Raw genomic sequence first — 24693 nt, forward strand, 5'->3', positions numbered from 1 at the left:
TTCTCCTGGCACCCGGAGAATTCCAAGCTCATATCCCTGCATGCAGCTTTGGGAGAGGAGGATCCCAAAGATTTGGGAGAAGGTGCTGCCTCAATCAGCTTCAGGAGCAGGAGTTTCCTCTTTGGGGCTTTTTGGAATTCTGTCTTCACCTGGAGGGACTCGTTGTGTGCCGGGAATTGTGAGGGATTGGGATCACAGATGGGAATTGTGAGGGATTGGGATCACAGATGGGAATTCTGAGGGATTGGGATCATAGATGGGAATTCTGAGGGATTGGGGTCACAGCAGAGCCAGCCCCAGACAGGGGATGTGGGTCCCAGCTGCCACCAGCATCCCCTAAAAATCCCCCCCAGTACTTAAAGTTGGCAATAAAAGGGGTGGGGAAAATATTCCCATTCACTTTAATCCCTTTAGAGTCGCAATTTTCCTTATTCCCAGGCTCGGAAAGTTTTGGAATTAATTTTTAATAGATCTGATAACACACACACAAAAAATTCCACATATGCAAACATACCCACAAATATATCCCATGATATATTTATACGTCCATTTAATTTGATATATTTAGCTATGATATATTTATTTAGGACGCTTATTTGGATCATTTATGCGCATTTGCATCTATATATGTGGCTACATATTGAATGTACGTGTTTATATATTTTATCTATTTATTTAATATATTTATATTTAATAGGTATTATTTATTTATTTATAATTTATTTATTATTTAATCTATTTATATTATATCTATTATTTATTTATTTCTATATAATTTTATTTATTTATTTCTATATAATTTTATTTATTTAGTCATGGTTTATTTATTTATCTATTTAGATTTTAGCTATTTAATTCTATTTATTTCTATTTTTAATGTCGGTTTAATCCTTGCTGGCTCCGTTCAGTAATTCTCCCGAGTGCCGGGAGGATGGAACGGGATTCCCGGGGGGTGATCCAGATCCTCAGCATCCCTCGCTTTGGGCGCAGCAGCGGGGCCGGGACCATCCCAGAGCTGCTTCCCGGCACTGCCGCGTCCCTGAAAAACAGAGAAATCAAGAAATAAATTTTTTAAAAAAAGATCCCATCGGGGCGGCGGGAGGGAAGGGGTTAAGGCCGGCAGCCGGCGGAGGGAGCGGAGCCGCTGCATGGAGACATTAAAGAAACTGCGCCCGGCAGCGGCTGCGGGCAGAACCGAGCGGGAGCCGCCGGGCCGGGCTCTCCTTGGTCGGTACCGGCATCACCGGAGCCCCCCCGAGCGGTCCCGGTACCGGCAGAGCCCCCCCGGCAGCGGGGCCGGGCCGAGGGCAGCGCCCGGAGCTCCCCCGGCCCCGGCGCTCCCGGGAATGGAGGCACGGAGCGATGGATGGAGCGACGGATGGAGCGGCTGGAGCGGCCGGGAACAGGGCCCGGGCACGGTGAGGAGGAGGAGGAGGAGGAGGAGGAGGAGGAGGAGGAGGAGGAGGAGGAAGGGCTCGGGGGATGGGGCAGCAGCGTTGCCGGGGGGGAAGCGCATTAAAACCGAGCTTAGAGGGAAAAAAAATTAAGAGCGTCCAGATTAACGCGCAAAAAACAACGGCCACCCCTGCAACGCCGCCAGCCCCCTCTGCGCAAAATAATTTTTTTTTAAAAAAAGGAAAAAGAAAAAAGGACGGCGAAGCTCGGCCATCAGGGGTCGGCAGGACCCGGCCCGCCGGGAATTGTGCATGGGAAGCGGCGGCTGCGTGTGCGGGAAGCTGGGGGGGCAGCGCGTCCCCCCCGCGGCTTTGCGGGAGTTGATGATTCCCACCTCATCCCGGCAGGGATTTTTCGCTGGTTTCTGCTGCTTTGGGAAGGGTTTTGCCTCGCAGAGGGAGGCAGGCAAGACAGAGCTCTCCTCATCCTCATCCTCCTTCCCAGACTTTGTGCAGGAACATCTCCGCCGGGGAAATTAGGAATATAAGGGCATGTAATCCTGCCAGAAGCCTCTCCCGTGTTTATTTTCCTCTTCCCACATCCATGCTGGCAACTTCGGGGAATAATTTAATATAAAGTCGAGCAGGGAGAGCAGAGGCAGTTGCAGAACGGCGTGAAGGTAACCTTGAGCTGAGCCCTATAAACCCCGGCCTCCGTCAAGGCAGGATTAAAGAAACTTTCCCGGCAATCCAGAGCTGGGAATCGCAGCCTGGCACTGGGAATCGCAGCCCCGGGCTGCCCCCACCCAGCCTGGCCCACTGCACCTTCTCATCCGGTGAGTGCTGTATCCTTCCTTCCTCTGCGAATTTATCTGGGAGTTATCCTTTATAAAAGGCTGTCCCTTCCCTGGGCTTGGGAAAGAGCTCTCCCTTGGAATATCCAATGCTGTCGAGCTCCAGGAGATCCTCCAAGACAGGATTTGTTAGGGGGTTGTATGTATATTATTATATTATAGATATTATTAGCAATTATTGTGGTTTTACATAGATAATATTACATTCATTCTATATATTATTAACAGTATTTTTTTAAATTATTATTCTATCATCTATATTATTAGCCCCCACCATGGTTTTTATAAGCACTATATTATAATATTCCACATATTATTAGCAGTTATCAGGCCCAGGGAGAATTCCCCAGGGGGTTGTACTCCAGTTTTTTGGGATGCCTTTCCCAAATCCTGGTGCTCAAGGACCCAAGTCCAGCTGCAGCATCAGGGCTGCAGGTGTCTGGGTCCGGTGGGGCTCATCCATGAGAATGTCCCTGTCTTTTAGGGTCCTTGATGTTTGGGATCCTGACAGATGGGACCCCCCTCACAAGGAGCCCTGGTTCCCAAAATTGCCTTTCTGGGAAAGAAGCTCAGTTCTTCCTGGGAGATCTTTTCCCCATGGAAAGCTGGGCCAACCCTCAGCAGCTCCAGGTTCCCATCCAGAGTCAAAATTCCCATTGCTGGGGCAGGATCCGTGCTCCCTGTATGGGATGCAGCCTCCATGGGTGTTCAGCATCATTCCTAGTCCAGATCCCGGGAAAATCTCTGCTTCTCCCAACCCCCTTGGACTAGCAGGAACTCAGTCACTGTGAGCAGTGCAGGGAGCTCTGGGATGGGAATTTGTGCTTCCCAATGTGTTGGCTCTGTCTGGAGCCAGGAGCTCCTCCTGGGACCGGGGAAGGAGCGTGGGACAGCAGGATCTGCCCTGTGCTGAGGGATGAGCCTGCAGCCTCCATGGGAATGGCAGATCCCTTCCCTCTCACTCGTGCAGCAGCATGCAGGGAAAGAAAGGAATCAGTTCTCCCGGGAAAGGAGGTTTGGAAGGAAGTGTTGCACGAAATCCTCCTTCTCACTCCATTAATGTCCGTGGGCTGTGCGAGGCATTGTCTGCTGCTGGAAAAGCTCGTTAGTTAATTGCCCCAGTGCTGCTGTAATCCCAGATTAACGAGGGTTGAGGCAAATCTCTGTGGAGCAGACCTGAGCGTGGGATTTGTGGGCAGATTGGATTCGGTTCTCCCCTGCCTGGGGAGTCCGTGGGAGTCCATCCTGGGCTGGATGTGCTGGGTGCTCCCATGGGAAGAGGTTTCTGTGAGGCTGAGGGGTCGCACTTCCCAAATCCCCCCCGATGGTCCCCATGGATCCCATCGTGGCCTCCATGGGGTTTAGGCTGCTCTGGGGGGATCCTGGTGAGGTGCACCTGGATTTCCTTTGGGACAATCTCACTTTGGGGGTTTCTCATCACCAGGACTGGGAGCAGGACTCTGGTGCTCAAAACCTCGGGATAAAACCCTTTGGCTGCTGTGGGGTTCATTTCTCATCGTTAAGCACAAGGAGGAAAACAGCAGCGTCCTGGCTTTCCCGGGAATAAGGAGCTGTCAGGCTCGGGATGTGCACGGTCCAGGAATGCTTTTCCATAGTGACAGGGACGTGTGGGTGTCCATGGATGAAGTGTCCAGAGGATCTGGGGACGATGAGCAGTGCAGGGAGGGCCGTGCGTCCCCCGGCACTGCCTCTGGAAAAGTCCATCCCGTGTATCTTAAACCTCCTTCTCCTCTCCGGGATTCAGGCAGCTCCGTCTGGGGGGAGATTTGCTGAGCCAGCAGCTGGCTGGGATTCAGCTGTGCTTCCCTGGGGAACAGCCCCGGCCTTCCTCCCGCCCTCCTCCTCCTCCTGGCTCCGGGTGGGAGCGCATCCCTTGGGATGCACATCCCGGCTCCCGAAGGCTGATTGAAAACCGTAACTGGATTTTGCAGACTGGGCATGAAAGCCCCCGAACGTGAGGCGTTAAAACTCCTTAGGTTAAACCCTGTCACAGACACTCAGCGTCCTCTGAAGGAATTACATCACCTTTTCCAAGGGCTTAAGTGTCGGCAGGGTGGGAAGAAACGGGAGAGGGAGTCTGGGAGCATCCCTCGGTGTCACTGAGACCCCGCAATCCGGGGTGGCCTCTCCCAAATACCGCTGTGTGTCACCCAAAAATAGGGAATTAGAGGGGAAATGGAGATTTCTCAGCCTTGAATGCAGGGATGGGGCCGATGCCGGCAGCAGGAATGCTCAGGGAGGGATGCTGGAAGCCGGCAGGGATGTGATGGGGGAAGGTTGGGATCCTGCTCCCCAGCACCCAAATTCAATGATCCTGATCCCAAAGCAGGGAGCTTCCTGCTCCTTCCACCCTACCCGGAGTACCCCGGGCAGATGGGATAACGCTGCTGGAGAGAACTGCATCACCCGGATCCCTGGGGTTGCTGCAGATTAATTAATTAATGAAAATGCTAACGATGCTGGGAGGAGAACACCAAGTCCCACAGCTGGATCCCCGCCGTGCCACCTCTTTTCCCTCATCCCACAATTCCCTGGACCCTCTCCTTGCCCGAATCTCCTCAATCCACGGCTATTTCCTTCCCTGCCTTCGGCAGCGCTGGATGCTTTTTAAATGATTCATGGCTTAAACCATTTTTCTTTATGAGCTGCTTTTCACACTTGTGAGGGGAATTCAGCCTCCAAGAACCTGGAACGGGCTTTGATGGAATTGTGGGTGGAAGAGCAGAGCGTGAAGTAAAAACTCCCCATTTTCAGCTCCACTTGGGCCATTGTGGAATAGAATACCCAGGGAAAGGAGCAGAGCCATGGAGATGGGATTAGCTGGGAATTGGTGGCCTGGAGGCAACGGCATTTCTTTGCTTCTGGGGGCCTGCTTATCCCACCTTGGATTGGTTTTGGGATGTCTCACCTGTCCCACAGCAAATTCCCACCACTATCGTGGTGGTCCCATCCCATGCCAGCCCATGGTTGTAGGGTTTGGGTGGGGATGAGCATCCCGTGGGTGGGAATTGGAATTCCTTGTACAAAAATCAGAATGCTCTGGGCAGGAATCAGCATCCTCAGGGTGGGGAGGAGCATCCTTTGGGCAGGAATCAGCATCCTCAGGGTGGAGGTCTGGGACATCAGTGGGAATTCGCAATGCCAGGCAGCTCAATGTCATAAATTAAAAACGGGGTTAAACTTCCTGAAATCAGCTTGGTTAAACAAAATTTCCTTTCTGGGCCATTCTGAGCTCGTGTGGCACTGTCCAGTTATTGGAACAAGCCAGGGCAGGATCCATCCCGATGTCCCTGGGTTTATTTATAGCTCAGCCCTGGCAGAAACAGGGCTGGTGCCCTGTGGGCTCTGTCCTCTGGAGAGCACAGGGAGCACCAGGAGGAGGTTGTGCAATTAGCACGACCTCATTTCAGAGGAGCCTTTTAGAGACTTTAATCAATTAGTCTGGGGCAGCCCCAAATGGATCCCAGATCTGGATCTCAGTGCCTCATGCCCGGGGAAAGTGCTGAGGCCATCGATAAATCCCCAGAATATTTCAAAATCAGTTTTTATCTATAACCAAAATCAGCTCCCTAATTCCAGTCCAAACTCCTCCATGGACTCCCAGCAAGGAGGAAGATTTGCAAACCCCACAGAATATTTGGAAATCCCACACAAAAATCCACCAGCAGATGGGCAAATCCTGCCCTGGATTTTCAAATTGAGCCAATAAATCCCAAATGAGAATTTTTTTCTTTTGCATCCCTTGCTGGTTAGGCCTGTGGAAGGGATTTAGTGGCTCCACAGGGAAGCCCAGGCCTGGGAAGTGTCTCACCCTTGAGGATGAGGATCTGATCCCAGTGCAGCTTCCTGGGATGAGTCTGGAAGCTGCTGAGTCAGCTGCTTTTAAGGCTTCCCCAGCAGAGAGGAGGCACAAATCCATTTCTCAGCAAAATGAAGGCAGAGGGAAGCTGAATAAATAAACCTGGCTTTGGGTTGGTGGTGGCTGAGAGCTCCCTGTGCTCGGCTGGCCCCTGGGAGAGGCACTGGATGCTCCAGGTGTGCCCTGCTGGGATGGAATAATCCCGGTTTATATCACTTTCATTCCCAGCCATAATGGCCTTTAAATTCAACCCCTTACATCTCATTTGCTACTTCCTTAAAGAGTGGGAAAGGATGAAAATCCATTTCCACGGGGCTGGAATAGGGGATGGAAACTCCACCTGGGAGCTTGTGTTGCCCAATCTCTGCCTGGGCAGCAATTCCAGGACACTCCTGGGGATGGAGGCTGAAGGGTTTGAGGGATGGCAGTGCCAAGGGTGCCCAGTGTCACTGGGGGTGGTACTGGTGTCGCTGGGAGTGGTACTTGTCGCTGGTGGGGTTTTGGGGTCCCTTTGGGATCCCCGAGACTGTTTCTGCAGCCCTCAGTGACAGAGCACGTTCCCGAGCCTTGCCCAGAGAGAATTTTAGCTCGTGGTGAGCTCTCAGACCAGCGGGGTGGAGAAATTAGAATATGCAGAAAGGCACAAATCCATGGTTTATTCTATGAAGGCATCCTAGCTAGCATATACAATGGTTAGGGTTTTACAGGGGTTTTATATCTTTTGGGGGTTTTACAGTTTGCACCAATTACCAAGGGAATTCGACATTCTAACCAATCCCCGAGGGATTTACATTCAAAGCTGGCCTATGGATACTAAAAGAAAATGAGCCACGAATATTGAAGATAGATAAGAGGGTCTACAAGGGGGGGAACTGGATTCCTTTTTGTATTCGTCATTTCACAAGCCATTTCTTATGTCTAAGCTATGGTTTTCCAAGGGGCTTGTTGTGAGGATGCAGGGGGACTTTCTTCTTTATTAATATTTTCTGCTCCCTCCACAGTACTGGTGTCACTGGGGGTGGTACTGGTGTCACTGGTTGGTGCTGGGGAGGAAGAGGAGATGCAGGAGCTGCTCTGGCAGCTTGTGGCCACTTCTGGCACTGCTCTGGGATGGAGGGACATGGGGCTTTTGGTGGTCCCTGCACCCAAATGGGTGGCTTTTGGTGACAGCGGGTCCAGGGAACCTCCGTGCACTGCGTGCTGCACCCCATGGACTGGAATCTTTTACCCCATCCCCTGGGTCCTTCCCACTGCAATATTTCCAGGCTGGGCAGGAGCATTCCAGCATTCCCCAGGGTGCCCGGGGGGTGCAGGACCTGCTGTCCCCACCTCCTGACCGGGGTCGTTTCCTGCGTCACAGCCCTCCCGTGGGGTCACCCCACTGATGTCACCACCCCTTTGTTTTCGAGCCCTATTCTTTCCCCGTCCCTGTGATAAGAAATGTTAATGAGGGGACGAAATTGGATATTCCCGTCGCCCTCTCCTCCTAATGGAATTCTGGTGGTGGTTAATTTGCTGGTTTTAATGGGCCCATTGTTCTCCCGGCCTGGGGAAGCCACGTGAGGGCGTTTGTCCCTGCTCTGATGGGAGGTGGTGCCTGAAGACAAGTGAACCTTGGGCCTCAATAATTGCAGAGCAATTCGAAGACAAGCCCCAAATCCATAATTGATGGGCCCTTCATTCATCCCGCTCCCGGACCTGTTCTCACCTCTCCACGCACAGAGGGATGGATGAACCTGGATAAAGCTGGAAATCGAGGATTTCCTTGGCCTGGGGACAGCTGGCACCGCTCAGGGAGGTGGGTTGGGTGTGGAGTGATGCCCAGCTGGGTATCCCAGTGCTGGGTTGGGGATTTTGGCTCCTGGTGGGAGTGTGGTGATGGAGATTTGGGTATCCCAGTGCTGGGTTGGGGATTTTGGGAGTGTGGTGAGGGATGTAGGCAGAAAACCATTCCCCAATCCTGGCTGGACCCACACCCTGGGAAATGCCCCCACTGGGCTCTGCTGTGCTTTAGCTCTGGGTACCAAAGGGTCTGGGGGAGCAGGGAGGGATTCCCCAATCCTGGCACTGCCAGCCGGGGGGATTTTTCCTTCACTGCAGCTCCCAGGGCTGGATCCTTCCCCTGGGATTCAGGCAGGGGGATGGATCACAGCGGGTCACAACCCAGCGAGGGCTGGCGGATAATTCCCTCCTTCCCCTGCTGTCCCAGCAGTTTCCCAGGCTGAGGACGCTGCATTGCGCTGCCTGGGGACTGTCCCCGTTTGCTTCATTAGTTTGGATGACAAAGTGTGTCACCGCTGTCCCGCGGCCACGCCGCGGGCTGGCACCGGCGCCAGGACCCAGCAATGGGGTTGGGGGCGGGATGGAATCCCTGGGGACACCGTGGCGGGTGATGGTGGCAGTGGCGACCGGGGGGGTGGCTGGTCCTTCACCCCAGCGCTGCTGCACGGGGGGTGGATCCATCCTTACAACACAGGTGGGATGCAGGGAATGACGTTCTCGGCTGCGTCCTGCAACCATCAGCTCCCCATATCCACAGCCTCTGCTGATACTGGGAGCACTGGTGTCCGTACTGGGAGCACTGGTGCCGGCTCTTTCTGCCGCCCTGTGATCCCCGGGAGCCCGGAGCCGAGCCCATTATCTGCCCGAGACAATTAGCAGAAGCATTAATGGAATATATGCAAATGCGCAGTAATTGACCTGTGACTCCGCAGTTCATGATGGAGAAGGATGAGCTCCAGATGGCTTAATGAGAGTAATTTAAGCCCCTTCTTTATATGCTGTGCCTGAGCCTGGCAGGGGCAAGCCGGGGAGGGGTGGAGGAGGGTGACACTGGGGAGCAGGGACAGCCCTGGGGACGTTCCGTTTGTTCCCCAAACCACCCTGTATTTAGCTCCTATCCAAATCCCGGGAAGGTGGATTTGTTCTGGGTAAAGGAAAGCCGTAAAATCCTGCTCAGGGAGCACGGGAGAGCAGCCGAGCACCCCTGGGACCACCGGGCTGGGGGCTGCTCTCCCTGCATGGCCCCTCCTCCCTGACCATGCCAAAGTGCCACCTGCACCTTCCCTGCCACATCCTGCACTTGGAAAACCCAAACCCCTGCTACTCCGAGGTTACTCAGCCTTTACTCCAGCTGTGTTGGCTCCGAGCCTGGCTGGGGAGGGCTGGTTTGGGATCGTGCCCCTCCACTGCTCTGCCCCAGCCTGTCAAACCCTGAGCTCCATAAAATTCCCGCGGCAGAGCCGGAGGTATCTGAATAACCACTCTGGGAAACCAAATTAAAATATTGATGTATAATTCATGCCATATGTTCCACCAATATTTTTTATTTAATCAACTGAAGACAGATGGCAGGAACATAGAGGCCATTAAACTAATGGCACTTTGTCTTTCCATTTATTTCCATCTCCTTTCCTAAAATAAGACGAGACCGTGACAGGCAGCACACCCCGGGCACGAGACCATTCCCAGCACTCGGATGTGTCAGCAGGGGCATTTCCCACGTGGTGCTTTCCCAGGAAGGGCTGGAACAGATCTTCCATAGCTGGGAGGGTTTGAAGGAGAGAAATCCCATGGAGGAAGTCCAGCCTGGTGGAGCTGGATGGAACTGTCCCTTCTCTGCCCTTCCCGTGCCCAGAGCCACCAGGGATGGTCCTGGTGTTCCTGGGACAGCGCTATCCTGGTGGCAGGGTGGGAATGGGGGTGCTCCTGGCTGGAGGATAGAGGATGTCAGGCAATCTCCAATTCCTGGGGATGTGAGAGACTGGAGAAACACCCAGGGATGTTGTGCTCCTGACCCATGGGATGCTGGAATATCCACCCTGCTGCCCACGCATGGATTTCCCTTGGGATCTGCTGGTGCGGGGAAATGTATTTGTGCAGAGTGTGTGTGCACAGCTCATCCTCCCGGCGGTGAAATTGGGTGAAACTGGAAATTTTCCACATCCCAGAGCCATTCTGGAGCACCTCTCCTGCACAACCAGGTGGAGACGCGCAGGCCCTGGGATTTGGGCTCACCCCACCAGCATCGCTCCCACTGCACCCAGTTACCCACCTGGGAGAGGTGGAACTGCCCCTGTCCAGGGCTGGAAGGCGATGAAGACCGCGGGTGTCCTTCCTCACCCCCGGGCGGGACAGGGTCACCACCCTCCCCGTGCTGGGACGATTTCCTGAGTGCGCCTCTCTCTTTGACTTGCAGGTGGAGATTTCTTGCCCTGGGAGTGAGCTGAAAGGGGTTCCCTTGAACAAAGGGTCCCAGGCAGCATTCCAGCCTCCAGACTTTTCATTCTTTGTCTGAAAGGGCAGAGGTGCCGTTCCCATTCGAGCGATGCCTGACGGAGCCGGTGCCGCCGGGAGCCAGGAGCTGCGGCAGCTGATCGGCTTTCAAATCACCTTCAAACCTCGATTTCCTTAACATGATCCCTCCATCCGCGCGGTCCGCGGGGCACAGCCGCGGGGCTTTGCCGGCAGGAGAATAAACCGGGGCTGGAGGTGACAGCCAGCGCTGGAATACCCCGGCCACCACGCGGGGACTCAAAATCCACCTTCCCCAGCACTCCAGGACTTTTTAGGGTCGAGCAACAGCTGCGCACGACCTCACCCTGCAACCCTCACCCCATCTGCTCGCCGGGATTCACCTCCAATCCAGGCGGGATAATCCCCACCTCGGAGCATCCCTGGAGCCGCCGAGCAGCTTCCCCGCGGCGCCGGCTGCCGCGGGAGGGATGAAGACGCTATGGCCAAGCTTTTGCTAAAACTCCAGCGGTATTTTCGGCGCAAACCCGTGCGTTTTTTCACGCTGCTGGCTCTCTACCTGGCGGCCGGCAGTTTGGTTTTCCTGCATTCCGGCTTTTCCGGGGAGCCCACGGTAGCGGGGAGCCCCCGCAGCCCCGCGGCCGCAGAGGGGCCGGGGCTGCCCTACCTGGGGGTGATGCAGCTCAGCCGCGGCTTCAAGGTGGCAGCGACGATACCGGCGGGGGGCCGGCGACACGGGCCCTGGTTCAGAAACACCTCCAAGGAGCCGTCGGACAGGGGAAAATCCCGGGATAACAGCGGCCCCCGGAGCCGGGCGCTCAGGGGCAGGAGCGGCCGAGAGAAGGAGGAGGACAGAGGTGAGGGATGGGGACATGGACCAAGGAGGGGGGACGTCCCTCCCTTTTGTCTCTCCACTTGGGGCAGCGGTCTCTGAGCTAGGTTTGGGTTGTGCATCCCTGCCAGGGCCACACACCCCCAGGAAACGTGCATTAATTAATTTATTTATTTATGAACCATGTGCACGCACTGCTGGAACACTGAGGTTTTCTTCCCACATCCCACGGGAATGTTCTGGGGAACAGCACCTCACTCTGGAATATCAGTCCAGAGGGTATTTCCAGAAGGGTCTTCTCCCTCCTTCTTCCCTCCTTCCTCTCCTCCCCGCCCAAGTGCCAATAATCTGCTTTTATTTTTCCATCTTCACTCTTTCCCCCTGGTGCATCACCGAGCTCTGAGTCCCCCTTTGCTGTTACAGGCGATTTTGGGGGTGGCAGCTGGGGGGATGCTGTACCCCGTCTTCCTCCCACCCTTTGGCTCTGCCAGGGGCCAAAGGCAGTTTTCATTCTGTCGGCCTGAATCAACACCAAATCCAGCTTTGTGTGGGTGTTGTGTTTAGGCAGGGACTGGCTGTGATTCCCATGGAAGTGCAGACAGGGCTGGGCTGTGGCCTCTGGAGCCAGGAGCTCCCTACCTGGCTGGGGTCCTGTCAAGTAGATCCATTATTAACAATCAAAGATAAGAAAATGGAATCATTCCCATTGATTTTTAAAATGCCATTTATTTATCCTGAAGGCAGCCAGAGCTGCACATTCTGTGGGATTTGGGTGGCTGGACTCCAGCAGGAACCCCCAACCCCATGGCAAACTGGGGTTTTCAGGGGTCCAGGCTTGATCCCCCCAACCTGGGCTGCTCCCAGGGCATGGAGGGCTCCTCCTCCAGCAGGACGTGGTTGTGTTCATTCCAGGAAGGATGCATGGTCCAGGCATGGAAGCCAAAGTGGTGCTTACAGGATTTTGTCCTGCTAAAAGGAGCTGAAGGGGTTCCCCCGTTGTGACCCCGCTCTGAGGAGCCTCTGGGGCGTTTTGGTGGCCACGTCTCTCCATTAATGCAAATTGACTTTAGTGCAGCCTCAGCAGATGGTCCCTGAGCCCAGGCTGTCTGTCCCCATAGAGACCCCAAGCAGAGCCCGTGTCCCGGGCCATATGTCCCGTGTGCTCCAAGATTAACCTCATCCAGCACTGCCAGCAGGGACGGGATGCTGGGCTTGGGATTCCTGGATTTTATTTGCTCTCAGGTGGTCTGGGAATATGGTTTTCCCCTTGGAACATCTTGGCAGCTCCTGAGTGTGATGGTGTGGAGAAATCCAGCAGCTTGAGAAATCCCACGTGCCCGGTGTGCCTGGTGTGGCTGGAGGAGCCTCGGGAGCTCCCCCTCACTTCCCTGCTCCTCTGGAGCACCGGGATATCTGGCAGGAGCAGGCGGATTTAATGGCGCTGGTAATTAAGTGGGGACAGCTTAACGAGGTGGCTGCGGAGGCTCTGCCACGTGAAATCATTCCAGAGGGAATACTGCTCCAAAAATCAGCGCTGGTTTAGAGCGTGATGTGCAGCTCCCTCAGCCTCCTCCTCCCTCTCCTGGCAGTGTCAGGCGAAGGTGTGGGTGGAGAACAGCCCTGTCTGTCAGGGAACGGCCTCGTCCCCATGGGAATGCAAATCCCCGTGGGAAGGGGGCATCTCCTGCCTCCAGCCAGGGAGGATTTTTAGGCAGTGAAGCCAAGGGAAGCAGGAACAGACCCCAACCCTCAGCCACATCCATCTCTGGTGCCTTCCTGGACAAATCCAGCAATTCCTACCTGTGATACACAACCAAGCAATTCTATGAGGATGGAGGGACCAGCCACCCCAGGGAGACTGCTGGAGACATCCCTGTATCCCTAGCTCTGGGAAAAATGGGATGCTTGGGGAATTTAATGACAAGCACTGGGTGGACATGTGTGTCTGCTCAGAGCCGTGTTTCCAACAGGCTCCAAAATTCCTCCTGGAGAGGTTCCCCTCTCCCTACAAAGTGCCAGCCCACCCCTCCCCTGTTAGTATCTCTTTCTTGTGTCCTCGTCTCTCCCTAATTATTCCAGCTGGCTTCCCAATAAGTGGCAGCACACATATGTCGGGAGCATTGGATTGAAGGTAATGCACATCAGTCACCGGCTCCGTGCGAGTGTCTGGAGCCATCCCACACCCGCTGGATCCAGCATGGCTGGAATCCACTGACCTGCCAGGACCTGCTCAGCACTGTGGGAATGCAAAACCGGGAGTTATGGCTCTGGTGGTTGAAGTTATCCAGCACATTTCTCTCCATCTGGCTCCTCTGCCGGCTCCAGGCTGGCTTGGGAAGGTGTCTCCAGCATTGGTGGGGTTTGTGCTGGGATAATTGGGAATGGGGGGGGTCTTTGTGTGGGGCACACCATGGATGGGGTGAGCTGGGTTAGGGACCCCAAGGAGGTGTGGAAAGCAGGGAGGAGGTGAGAAGTGTTATCCCAGAATGTGGCTTGGAGTTGGAGTGGCACCGTGAAAGAAATTCCTTCCTGTGAGGGTGGGGAGGCCTTGGCACAGGGTGTCCAGAAAGCTGTGGCTGCCCTGGATCCCTGGAAGTGTCCAGGGCCAGGTTGGACGGGGCTTGGAGCAACCTGGGAGAGTGAAATGTGTCCCTGCCTGGTTTGGACCCAAAGCAAACAAACAGGGCATGCTGCTGCACATCCCTATTTAGGGAAAAATCGCGAGGGGTGGGATCGGTGGGTTGTGACCCCCTGTCCCCTCTGTCCCCAGCCCGGTACATCGGCTGCTACGAGGACAACACCCGGCAGAGGACGCTGCGTGGGATGTCCTTCTTCGACTACAAGAAGATGACAGTGTTCCGTTGCCAGGACAACTGTGCCGAGCGGTAGGGACGGTGACAGGGGCTCCATGGATCCCGGCACACTCCATCAATCCCTGCACACCGGCTCCATCAATCCCTTCCCACCATCTCCAGGAATCCCTGCACACTGTCCCTATCGATTCCTGCACACCATCTCCATCAATCGTTTCCCACAATTTCCATGAATCCCTGAGCACTGTCTCCATCAATCCTTTCCTACAGGATAGAATAGGATATAGGACAGGAGACAGGATGAAATGGAATGAAAAGAAATTAAATGGAATGGAATTAAATGATATGATGTTATGATATGATTGATGTGATAGATTAGGATGTGATAGGAAAATAGGGGAGGATGGGAGGTATGGGATAGGAAGGAATGGAGTGGAGTAATAGGATAGACTAGAAAAGAAGGATAGGGTAGGAAAGAATTCCAGAATGGGATGGATGGGATAGGATGGGATGAAATTAAATGGAATTAAATGGAATGATATGATATGATATCATATGATGATATGAAAATAGAGTAGGATGGGAGGTATGGGATGGGATGGGATGGGATGGGATGGGATGGAATGGAGTGGAGTAATAGGATAGAATAGATTAGAAAAGAATATGGATAGGATAGGAAAGAATTCCAGAATGGGATGGAATCATGGAAAGGATAGGATGGGATGAAGTGGAATGAAATTGAATTATATGATACATGATATGGATTAAGATATGATATATATTAGAATATGATACATATTAGGATATGATATGGATTAGGATATTACAGGAAAATAGGATGGGATAGGATGGAATGGAATGGAGTAATAGGATAGAATAGACTAGAAAAGAATATGGATAGGATAGGAAAGAATTGCAGAATGGGATGGAATCATGGATAGGATATTTTCTGTTGGAAGTGCCCTACAAGGATCACCAGCCCAAAACCAAATCCCTGGGATGCACAGCTGATCCCAGCACTGGCCATAAGCAGGAATGCTCTTTCCAAACCCCCTGGATCCGGGGGGATGCCGGGGATATGCTGAGACCCCCATCTCCCTCTGGCAGGGGGTACCTGTACGCAGGGCTGGAATTCGGGGCCGAGTGCTACTGCGGGCACAAGATCCAGGCGTCCAACGCCAGCGAATCCGAGTGCAACATGGAATGCAAGGGAGAGAGGAGCAACACCTGTGGTGGCATCAACCGACTCTCCATCTACCGCCTGGAGCTGGCCCAGGAATCCGCCCGCAGGTGTAAGTTCCATGCAGGGATCCTGGAATGGGAGAACGTCTCCTGGTGCTGGAGAGGTGATCCTGGAATTCCTGAGCCAGGTGAACCTCTCCAGAGAGTGGTTCTTGAGTCCGGGTAGTTTTTGCTCCTGGAAATATCAGGAATTTCCTTGTGGGGAATGCTGCTGGCTGGGGTTGGGTGGAATGAGGAGGGCTAATGACTCCTGCTGGAATTCAGGGAATTTTGGGAGATTTTGGGTGGGTTTTCTTTCCTGATGGCCAAACAGTGTCTCCTGTGTGTGCTGCAGGATGAAGGATGTGTGGGAATTCCAGACAGAGCTGAGGGTGCTCCCTCGTTTGGCTCCCAATTAGGCAGCTCTATAATTACCCACATTCCTTGCTCACCTTTCCTCATATCCAAGGAATGGGAAAGGGGATGGCAACAACCAGGAATGCACAAGGGCTGAGGGTGCCAAGGACCTGGGATGGGTCCAAAGACCTGACCAAACCCATCCCTGCTTCATTCCTAGGATTATTGAGCTGATAAAAACAGCCAGGAAAAAAAAAACCCTGACTTTGCTGCCGGGGTTTTGCTCTGATTTTGCTCCGTCAGCAGCCGGATGAGCATCATCCAATGTGGCTGCACTGCTGGAGGGGCTGGGGGCTGCTGGAGCAGTCAGGAATTCTGTGTCACACAGAGTGGCAGCAGTGTCGTTTCTGGGGTGTCACTGGGGCCTCTCTCTCTCTCTCTCCCAGATGGAAGCGCGATATTCCGGGGCTGCTTCCGCCGGCCAGAAAATGTTTCCATCGCCCTGCCCGCCAGCCAGCTCATGCTCAACATGTCCGTGGATAAATGTGTGGATTTCTGCACAGAGAAGGTACTGGGATAAATTTCACCTCTTCATCTTTGTTTCCATCGTCATCATCAGAGTCACACCGGGAGATCTGAACCCAGTTCAGGGACATCATTTTTGGGGATCCAAACGGCAAAGGGATAAATGGATTTGTGTCCCTGCCACTGGAGGGACTGGAGCCAGCAGCAGCCCTGGGAAAGTTTGGGAAGGAGCATCCCAGAATTAGAGTTTAGGTTGGAAGGGACATTTAAAGGGGTCACCATGGGGTCCTGCTCTGGTCCAGGGGTCTCTTCCTGGGGCGTGGTGCCTCCAAGCAGGGAGGGGAAAGGTTGGCAGTGGGAACTGATGGAGGGTGGATGCTGGAATGAGCTGGAAGGATTCTGGAATGGTGCTTGAAATAAGGTGTAAAGATGCTGGAATTGGAGGGATGGAGGAATAGTCTGGAATGATGCTGGAATTGGAAGGATGGTCTGGAAGGATGCTGGAATGGTCTGGAAGGTTGCTAGAAATAAGGTATAAAGATGCTGGAATTGGAGGGGTGGAGGAATAGTCTGGAGGGATGCTGGAATTGGAAGGATGCTGGAATGGTCTGGAACTGTGCTGGAAATGGTCTGGAAGGATGCTGGAAATTGAATGATGCTGGAATGGTCTGGAATGATGTTGGAATGGTCTGGAATGATGCTGGGATTGGAAGGATGGTCTGGAATGATGTTACAAACCACCCCGCACCGCCCAGCAAGGTCAGGTACAGGGGAGCAAAGGCTGTGCCCCGGCAGGTGTGGGGTGGTGCCAGTGCCATTCCCTGTGGCCATCCATCCCTGCAGGAATTCCCCCTGGCAGCGCTGGCGGGCACCACGTGCCGCTGTGGCTTTCCCAGCACGCTGTTCCCGCTGCACGAGCGAGAGGACGAGCAGCTCTGCGCGCACAAATGCGCCGCCGAGGAGTTCGAGAGCTGCGGCTCCGCCGACTTCCTGCTGGTCTACCAGACACAAGTGCAGGGTGAGCTTCTCCCAAACCATCCCCCAGGAATGCCCAGTGGTGGGGGGAAGTGTGAGCATCCCATTAAAAATGAGCGTTGCTTGTCATCCCCTGGGAAATCGGGGCTCCCCGATGAGCTGGGCTTGCTGCCTGACTCAGCTGCAGGGAACTGCAGATTCCGTGCAGGATTCCTCTTTCCCAGGGTTTTCCCGCCTCTCCATGATCCCGTGGGAGTCTGCTATCCAGAGGGGAGAAGCTCCAGGGAAAAATGCGGGGGTGAGGAAAGGCTGTGCCCAGGCAGAACATTCCTGAGAGGGCTCCTGTCCTCCAGCAGTGGGAGCAGGGAGCCAGGGAAGCATTGGGAGAAAGGAAAATTCTTCCTGGGAGAGGAAAGGGCTGAAGGGAGCAAGTGAGGACCCAAATTTGGGTGATTTTGGGTCAGTCTTGTCACGATCCTTTGGTGTTTGAGGGCGTGCTGGAAATGCTGTTCATTGAGCCATAAAAAAAGCAGGAGTGTTGCTTGGCACAAGAATCCGTGTTAGTCACTCTTCCCTAAGCACAGAGCTGGGAATGACAGAGAACTCCTTGGAAAAATCTTCTTAGGACTTTTTGGATGTTTAGGACTATTGGAGGTGTCCAGGACCCTTTGGGATGTCCCTCTAAGCTTTAGGCAGGGCACCTTTCCCTGCCCAGCCAACTCCTCACCCCTTCCCCAGCCTTTTCCTGGGAGCAGCAGCGCCTCCTCAGTTATCCCTGTGGGAAAAGCAGCTTTCCATGACACATTCCTGGTGCCTCTCCCTGCAGACAATCGCTGCATGGACAGGAGGTTCCTGCCCAGCCGTGCCAAGCAGTTGGTGGCCCTGGCCAGTTTTCCTGGAGCTGGGAACACCTGGGCCAGGCACCTGATCGAGTTGGCCACCGGCTTCTACACCGGCAGCTACTACTTTGATGGCTCCCTCTACAACAAAGGTGAGGGCAGGGCGCTCCTGGGGTCCCACCCCAGCTGGGGACAGTCCTGGTGACATCCCAGGGGCTGCAGGAAGGGCAGAGCAGAGCTGGGTGTGGCTGCTGCTGCTCCATGGGGTGGTTTGGGCTGGAGTGTCCTGGTGAGGGAATCCCTCCCTGGGAGGGTGGGGAGGTCCTGGCAGGGGTTGTCCAGAGAAGCTGTGGCTGCTTCACCTCTGGGAGTGTCCAAGGCCAGGCTGGACAAGGCTTGGAGCAACCTGGGATAGTGGAGGGTGTCCCTTTCCAAGGGGGTTGGAATGACATGAGCTTTAAGATCCCCTCCAACCCAAAGCATTTTGGGATTCTGGTTCTAATAACCCATTCCCAGTTCCCCCAGTTTAGAATCACTCACAACACTTTAATCTGGAGACCTTGAAGATTTCTCCTGTTATTCCTTCACTTTTTGTGGCTTTGAGAGAAAATTCTCCCTTCCTCCTCAGCTGTGGTGGAGTTGGGATCTGTATCTGTGCCGTGTGGTTTGTGGGGTTTGCACCCAGGGTATTCCCTAAATTCCCATTTTCCCCACACCACAGGCAGCACATTCCTTCCGAATTCCTGCCAAATCCAGCCTTGCAGAGAGGGAGATGCTCAGTGAGGGAGCACAGTCCCAGCCCCCAGGGTGCAGCAGCATCCCAGGGAAAGGAGCAGCAGTGGGAAAAGCCTTGGCTGGTTTTTGCTGAGCCACCCGAGCGTGGGCTCTGTGTTCGTTCCCTGTCGGAGGGGTCGGGAGGTATCCAGGCAACCAGCACTGCTGAGAGCCAATTACACCTCTCTAATTGATGGAATACAGCTCCTTCCAGCTCATCCCCCGCTCCAGGTGCATTCCAGGGGCTGGGATTGATGCTGGCTCAGCCCCATGCTCAGTGCAGGGTCCCCTCTCTGGACCCCCCATGACATCACCCCCACCCTGAGCTGATCCGCACAAGGCACAGGCACAAGGATTTCCCTTTCTTTGTTTATTATTGTGCTCAGGGAGGTTAAAGCCATAAAAATCTGCCCTTGACCCCTCAAAACAGGCACAAGAGCCAAGTGTGGCCAGGGAGGTGTCACCCTGAGGGGCCCCTCTGCCTGTGAGCCACCCACTCATGAATTTTATGAGACTCATAACATGGGAAAATAAACGATTTCCATCTGGGAGAGGGATGCAAATCCTCCTTCATGCCCCAGCTGCTTTCATCATCCAACTGAATTTTGCAATCTGATATCCCTGTGATGTTCCCTTTAATGGAATCATGGGGTGGTTTGGGTTTGAAAATCTCTCTGAGACCGAATCCAACAGTTCCCCCAGCACTGCCAAGGCCACCACATCCCCAAGTGCCACATGCACAAGGCTTTTAAATCCCTGCAGGGATGGGGACTCCACCACTGCTCAGGGCAGCTGTACCAGGAACTGATCACCTTTTGGCTGGAGATATTTTATTTTCTCTTCCATCCCATCTAAACCTCCCCAGCACAACCTGAGGCCATTTAATCCTATCTGGTTTTCCCTGGGAGCAGAGCCTGTCCCCTCTGGCTGTCCCCTCCTGTCAGGGAGTTGTGCAGAGCCACAAGATCCCCCCTTGAACCTCCTTTCCCCCAGGCTGAGCCCCTTTCCCAGCTCCCTGTTAATAATCCCAGCTCTGTCCGGGCAGGATTCAAGGGGGAGCGGGATCACTGGAGGAGTGGCAGGACCATTTGCATCAAGACCCACGAGAGTGGGCAGAAGGAGATCGAGTCCTTCGACTCTGCCATCCTGCTCATCCGCAACCCCTACAAGGCCCTGATGGCCGAGTTCAACCGCAAGTACGGGGGACACATCGGCTTCGCCGCCCACGCCCACTGGAAGGGCAAAGGTGGGGCAGGGAATCCTCTGGGAGAGACGGGAATTGGGTGGGAAAGGCCAGCAGAGCTGGAGCTGGGTGTCCATGGGGGAGTTTGGGCTGTGCCACCGCTTTGGGGTCGTCTGTTGGAGGGAGCTTGGATGGTCGCGGGCTCCCATGTTGGGATGGGATCATTGGGATGGGATCGTTGGGATGGGATAATGCAATGGGATCCATGGGATGGGATCCATGGGATGGGATGGGATGCGATAATGGAATGGGATAATGAGATGGGATGATGGGATGGGATGGAATGGAACAGGACAGCAGGAGCACCCTGCCCTGGCTAACCCAGGCAAGGATGGCCATCTCCTGTCCCCAGTGTGACCACAGGGTGTGGTGGCAGCCCCCAGCCCATCCCTGTGGTATCCAGGAGTTATTTCCATGTGTCCAGCTGCTCCCGAGCCACCACCTTTCCCACTCACAGGCATGTGCTGGAGGCTGCTTAATTACAGCAATTTCCAAATTGCTGTTTTGGGATTGACTTCATTGGAAAGAGTTAAAATGTTTAGCTTGATTGAACATCTGCTACCCTTAATTCTGAGTTTATTTAAGGGGAGCTTAGGCTGCCGTGGCTGGGATGTGCCTGGATTTCGTTATCTCCATGTGCTCACAGTGCTGGGGACAGCCCAGCCCAGCCCTGCTCTCCCCATCCCATAAAACCAGCGGGGTGTGGTGTCCCCCATTTCCTCAGCCTTGTGCCCCTAGGCTGGCACTGTCCCCACTGTGGTGGCACAGGAGCCTCTTGGTTGGTTTTCTTCCCCATCCATCTGTGGATAGAGCCAGGATTTGTATCCCAGCACCACAGGGAGCCTCCTGAACCTTCTCCTATCCCAGTCCCAACCCCCTTCCCAGCCTCATGTGTCTGAGGGGAAAGAGATCCAGAGGGGACAATTCCCTCCCTGCCAGCACAGTCTTGTTTGGATGCACTTCAAAATACATCACCAAATTCTTTCCAGAGGATGTGTGGAGTAATTAGCCAATGGGTTAATTGTCAGGTTAATTAACTATTGCTTGGGAAGATAGAGATTTTCCATTGCATGGTTGGGACCCATTCCCAGCTGGAGAGACCCCTGAACATGGAGCATGAGAGTCCCATTCCAGCCCAGCTCTCCAAATTATTTTCTTCTCCCAAGAACTAATTTTGGGGTAAATTTAGGGGAAAAAAAAAATCCCCAGGCCCTCTCTCCAGCCTCACTCCCAGTGCTGAGGGGGTGTTTTCCCATTTCTCCCAGCTCATTCCCAGCCCTGCAGAGGCCAAACCCCTGTTTGGTTCCGTGGCATTAATTTTACGACATCCCTGGAGCGGCTCCAAAGCAAAGTTTTATGTGCTGTGATTACACAAGGTGAATTGTCCTGGATCTGTTTAATGGAACACATCCTGTGGTTAACGATTCCTCAGGGAATTAAACCCAGTCCAGCTGTTAATCAGGCCTTGGTTTTGCAGGGAGGACACGAGGAACAGGGAGATTCCTGGAGCTTTAATGCAGGGCTGATGCCTAGAGAAGCTGGAACGGAGGCTAGACAGAGCTAAGAGGAACAAAATAGATATTTATAAAGATTTTATAAAGATTTTATAAAGAGAAACCTTCAGAGGCCACACCCTGGCAGTACCAGTGCCACAGCTGTTGCCCAGATGGCTCCAAGATGGAAGCAAAAGAGGGCTTGGTCATGAGATCTCATATTTTTATAGGTTTTAGTCCATTTGCATACAGAACTGTCCAATTAATTGCCTCAAATAATGAAGTTTCATCCTCTTTGCTTACCTGCCCTCTTTTCACGTTGTTTATGCTTAGGGCCTGAAGTTTGCAGAGATTGTCCTTGAGTCCCCAGCTGGAATAGAACTGTTTTGTCTTCACCACCCTGTGAAAAGATCCTAGCCACCCTTAATATAAAACTGAAAGCTGCACACCCAAGAAAAGAAAAACTTAAAACTCAAGGCATCAATTTCCCCCCTCGGAAGAGACGCGACAGATCCTTGGTGTTCCATCACCCCTTTCCCTGCGTGATTTAAAGGGCAGGATCAATTAGCCAGAAGGTTAATTGGATGGGAGAGGGCACAGAGGACAGCCACTCACATCTGGGGGAGGTGTGTGATGGGCTTTGCACCCCTTATTAGTGGTTTGTCATCAGTCTCATCTGTTTTCCCTCAGAGCCAGGATTGATAGAAAGGTGATTGAGATTCTCGTCTTGGAGCTTGGATGTTTGTTGTATCTTATCAAAAATTACAGAAAGTTCCACAGCACCTTTAGCTCCTTGCTAGAAGTGGGGAAAATATCTACAGCTGAGCCTGCTTCAAGGCCTTTTAGAGCTAAACACACCAATAAAAGTTTAACATCCACATTATTTATCCTTTTGGCCCAATGATAGATTCTTAGAGTGACTTTTGACTGACCAACCAAAGGTTACTACCTGAGTTTTGTAAAGAAGATGAACAAAGAAAAAGACACCACCCCAAATTCTCCATCTTGTGAGGTTTTTATAGTATAGTGGTGGATATGGGACATTTAAAACCCATCACCCAGTGAAAACACACACATCTAACCCACCACACATTTGTGATTCCTAACTCATTACTCATATTTCCAAGCCTTCTCCACAGTTTCAGCTCCAGAGCAGTGTTTTTCCAGGGGGCCTGGAAGGACAGAAAACTCAAAAAACTCCAGATTTTTCAGATCCAACAACATCCCCTGCTTGTTTTTTTTTTTTTTCCCCCAGAGTGGCCGGAGTTTGTGGCTAACTACGCTCCATGGTGGGCAACCCACACCCTGGACTGGCTGCGCTACGGCAAGAAGGTGCTGGTGGTGCACTTTGAGGACCTCAAACGGGACCTGTTCGTGCAGCTGCAGAGGATGGTGGCACTGCTGGGTGTCACAGCCTGCGAGGACAGGCTGCTGTGCGTGGAGGGACAGAAGGATGGCAACTTCAAGCGCTCGGGGCTGAGGAAGCTGGAGTACGACCCCTACACCCCCGAGATGAGGAAGGCGATCGGCGGCTACATCCGAACCGTGGACGCGGCGCTGAAACTCCGCAACCTCTCGGGGGTCCCCGAGGATTATTACCCCAGATGATGGCGACCACGGCAGGGGGACAGCGCCCCTGTTGTGCCCAGGGGTGTCCTCCTGGCTTCTGGCTAATTCCACCCAGTGGGTGGCTCGTGTTTTAACCCTCCGTGTGCCGCTGTAGGTGTTGGTCACTCCCTGCATGAGCTGCCGCAGGTCCCCAGCCACCGCTGAGCTTTTTTTTTTTTTTTTTTTTTTTTTTTGGCCAACCTGCGGGGCACGGGTGCCTTCCCTGCTCCTGGTCCGGCTGCCCCAGCCCTCCTGGGAAGTGCAGTGGGATGTTTGTGTGCCCCTCAGGCTCTCCTGGGGGTGCTGAGCTGCTCAAGCCGTGCCTGATGCACCCAGAGCTGAGCTCCCTGGGTTGGGTGTCCCCAAAATCCCAGCCCTGGAAGGTTTCCACTTGTCCTTGGATGGAATTTTCAGCCTTCCCAAGGGAGGATGGACCAAGGGCGTGGCACCGTGTGGGCGATGCTCCTGTGGATCGTGCCTGAGGTTATGGGATGGACAAGGCCATGCTGTGCCATGTCCCCAAGGTGGTGGCTGTGGTCCCTTGAGCCATCTCATGGCTCCCTGAGAATTCCCTGGAATTCCACAGCACCAGGGAAAGTTGCTGCTCCAGCCTTTGGGGTGGCCCATGACCCCACCAGCAGTGGAAGCTCCCCTTCCCTGTGGATGCTGCTCCAGAGGGGGACGTTTTCCCTGGACACAGGAGCTGGTGGAACCCATGAGCTCATCCAGGTCTCATTTCAGAGCCCACGAGCCACAACGGCCCCTCAGGAGCATTTTTGGGGGGGCAGGAGCAATTTAGGGGGTCAGGAGTAGGGTCTACACTGCAACCCAGCTGCACCCAACCCCCGTGGGGAGCAAACCCTGGGGCTGAGCTTTGGGGCGTCCCAAAGCCAAACCAAAGGATCCCACACTCTGGGAATGTGCCGATTTCCTGGCTTTGTGCACAGCTGCATGTGGTCCCTGGCTGTCCCCTCATCCCACGCCACCCTCCCCATCCTGGCTTTGCCCCAAACGAGCTCCCCAAAGCTCCCAACCCGCAAGACCCCCTTGGATGTAGGTGCAAAAGCCATATATTGTACGCAGCCTTTTCTAGAGTTAGAGATTCACCAGTTGGCTTTTAACTCTTGATCCTGATAGAAATGCAGGCACAGGTCGAATCCAGAGACCCTGCTTGGTCTCTATTCCAAGAGAGAAGAAAACTCCCTGGAGAAAAAAAGGAGAATTTCAATAAAAATCTATTTTTCTAAGGTGTGTGCAGAGCAGAGCTGGGCTGGGGGGGGTTCCTGCTCCTTGTTTTTTTAGGAGGAGATGGTGGATTGTGTTCAGAGGGAGCAGCTGCCCTGCTTTTAACTCTCCCCTTGACGAACAGCTGGAGGTTTTTTTGGGATTCGTGGCAGTGGGAATGGACCTGAGCCCGCACTCATTTGCCCATGGCAGCCCCGGGGTTGTCTGTGAGTCAGAATAAATCCTCAGGGCAAGCCAGCAATTAAAAGAGAGGTTTTGTTGCTGCTCTGCCTCCCCGTGTGTTTGTGGGGCCACCTGAGCACCCCCCACCCATCCCAGACCAGGGATGTGGCAGCGAAGGGGGAACGGCTCCTCTCCCCTTTGATCCCATTAACTCATTTCTGTAT

General features: G+C 53.7%; 1 protein-coding gene and 2 long non-coding RNA genes across 4 annotated transcripts; 1 reads left to right on the forward strand and 2 right to left on the reverse strand.

Annotated features, from left to right (window-relative positions):
- Nucleotides 1-448: 448 nt before the first annotated feature.
- On the reverse strand, nucleotides 449-1926 carry LOC148221628 (uncharacterized). The gene is made up of 2 exons (XR_015807691.1): nucleotides 1790-1926; nucleotides 449-1039 (listed from the first exon to the last, which is right to left on the reverse strand). It is a non-coding gene; the product is annotated as an uncharacterized LOC148221628 (long non-coding RNA).
- On the forward strand, nucleotides 1285-24570 carry WSCD2 (WSC domain sialate O sulfotransferase 2). Of its 2 annotated transcripts, none has more exons than XM_014874867.2 (9): nucleotides 1285-1418; nucleotides 10327-11239; nucleotides 13985-14099; nucleotides 15135-15319; nucleotides 16052-16173; nucleotides 16974-17148; nucleotides 17932-18096; nucleotides 19764-19964; nucleotides 22710-24570. In XM_014874867.2, the coding sequence occupies exons 2-9, from the start codon at nucleotides 10864-10866 to the stop codon at nucleotides 23060-23062; spliced, it is 1692 nt and encodes a 563-aa protein (XP_014730353.1). In that variant the 5' UTR covers nucleotides 1285-1418; nucleotides 10327-10863; the 3' UTR covers nucleotides 23063-24570. The 2 variants fall into 2 exon arrangements, with proteins under 2 accessions (XP_014730353.1, XP_088032321.1); XM_088176195.1 differs by lacking the exon at nucleotides 1285-1418 and adding an exon at nucleotides 2046-2230.
- On the reverse strand, nucleotides 9439-10416 carry LOC148221629 (uncharacterized). Its single transcript, XR_015807692.1, has 2 exons — nucleotides 10183-10416; nucleotides 9439-9672 (listed from the first exon to the last, which is right to left on the reverse strand). It is a non-coding gene; the product is annotated as an uncharacterized LOC148221629 (long non-coding RNA).
- Nucleotides 24571-24693: the final 123 nt, after the last annotated feature.

This window comes from Sturnus vulgaris, chromosome 19 (genome assembly GCF_052056855.1).
Source record: "Sturnus vulgaris isolate bStuVul1 chromosome 19, bStuVul1.hap1, whole genome shotgun sequence".
Lineage (NCBI taxonomy): Eukaryota > Metazoa > Chordata > Aves > Passeriformes > Sturnidae > Sturnus > Sturnus vulgaris.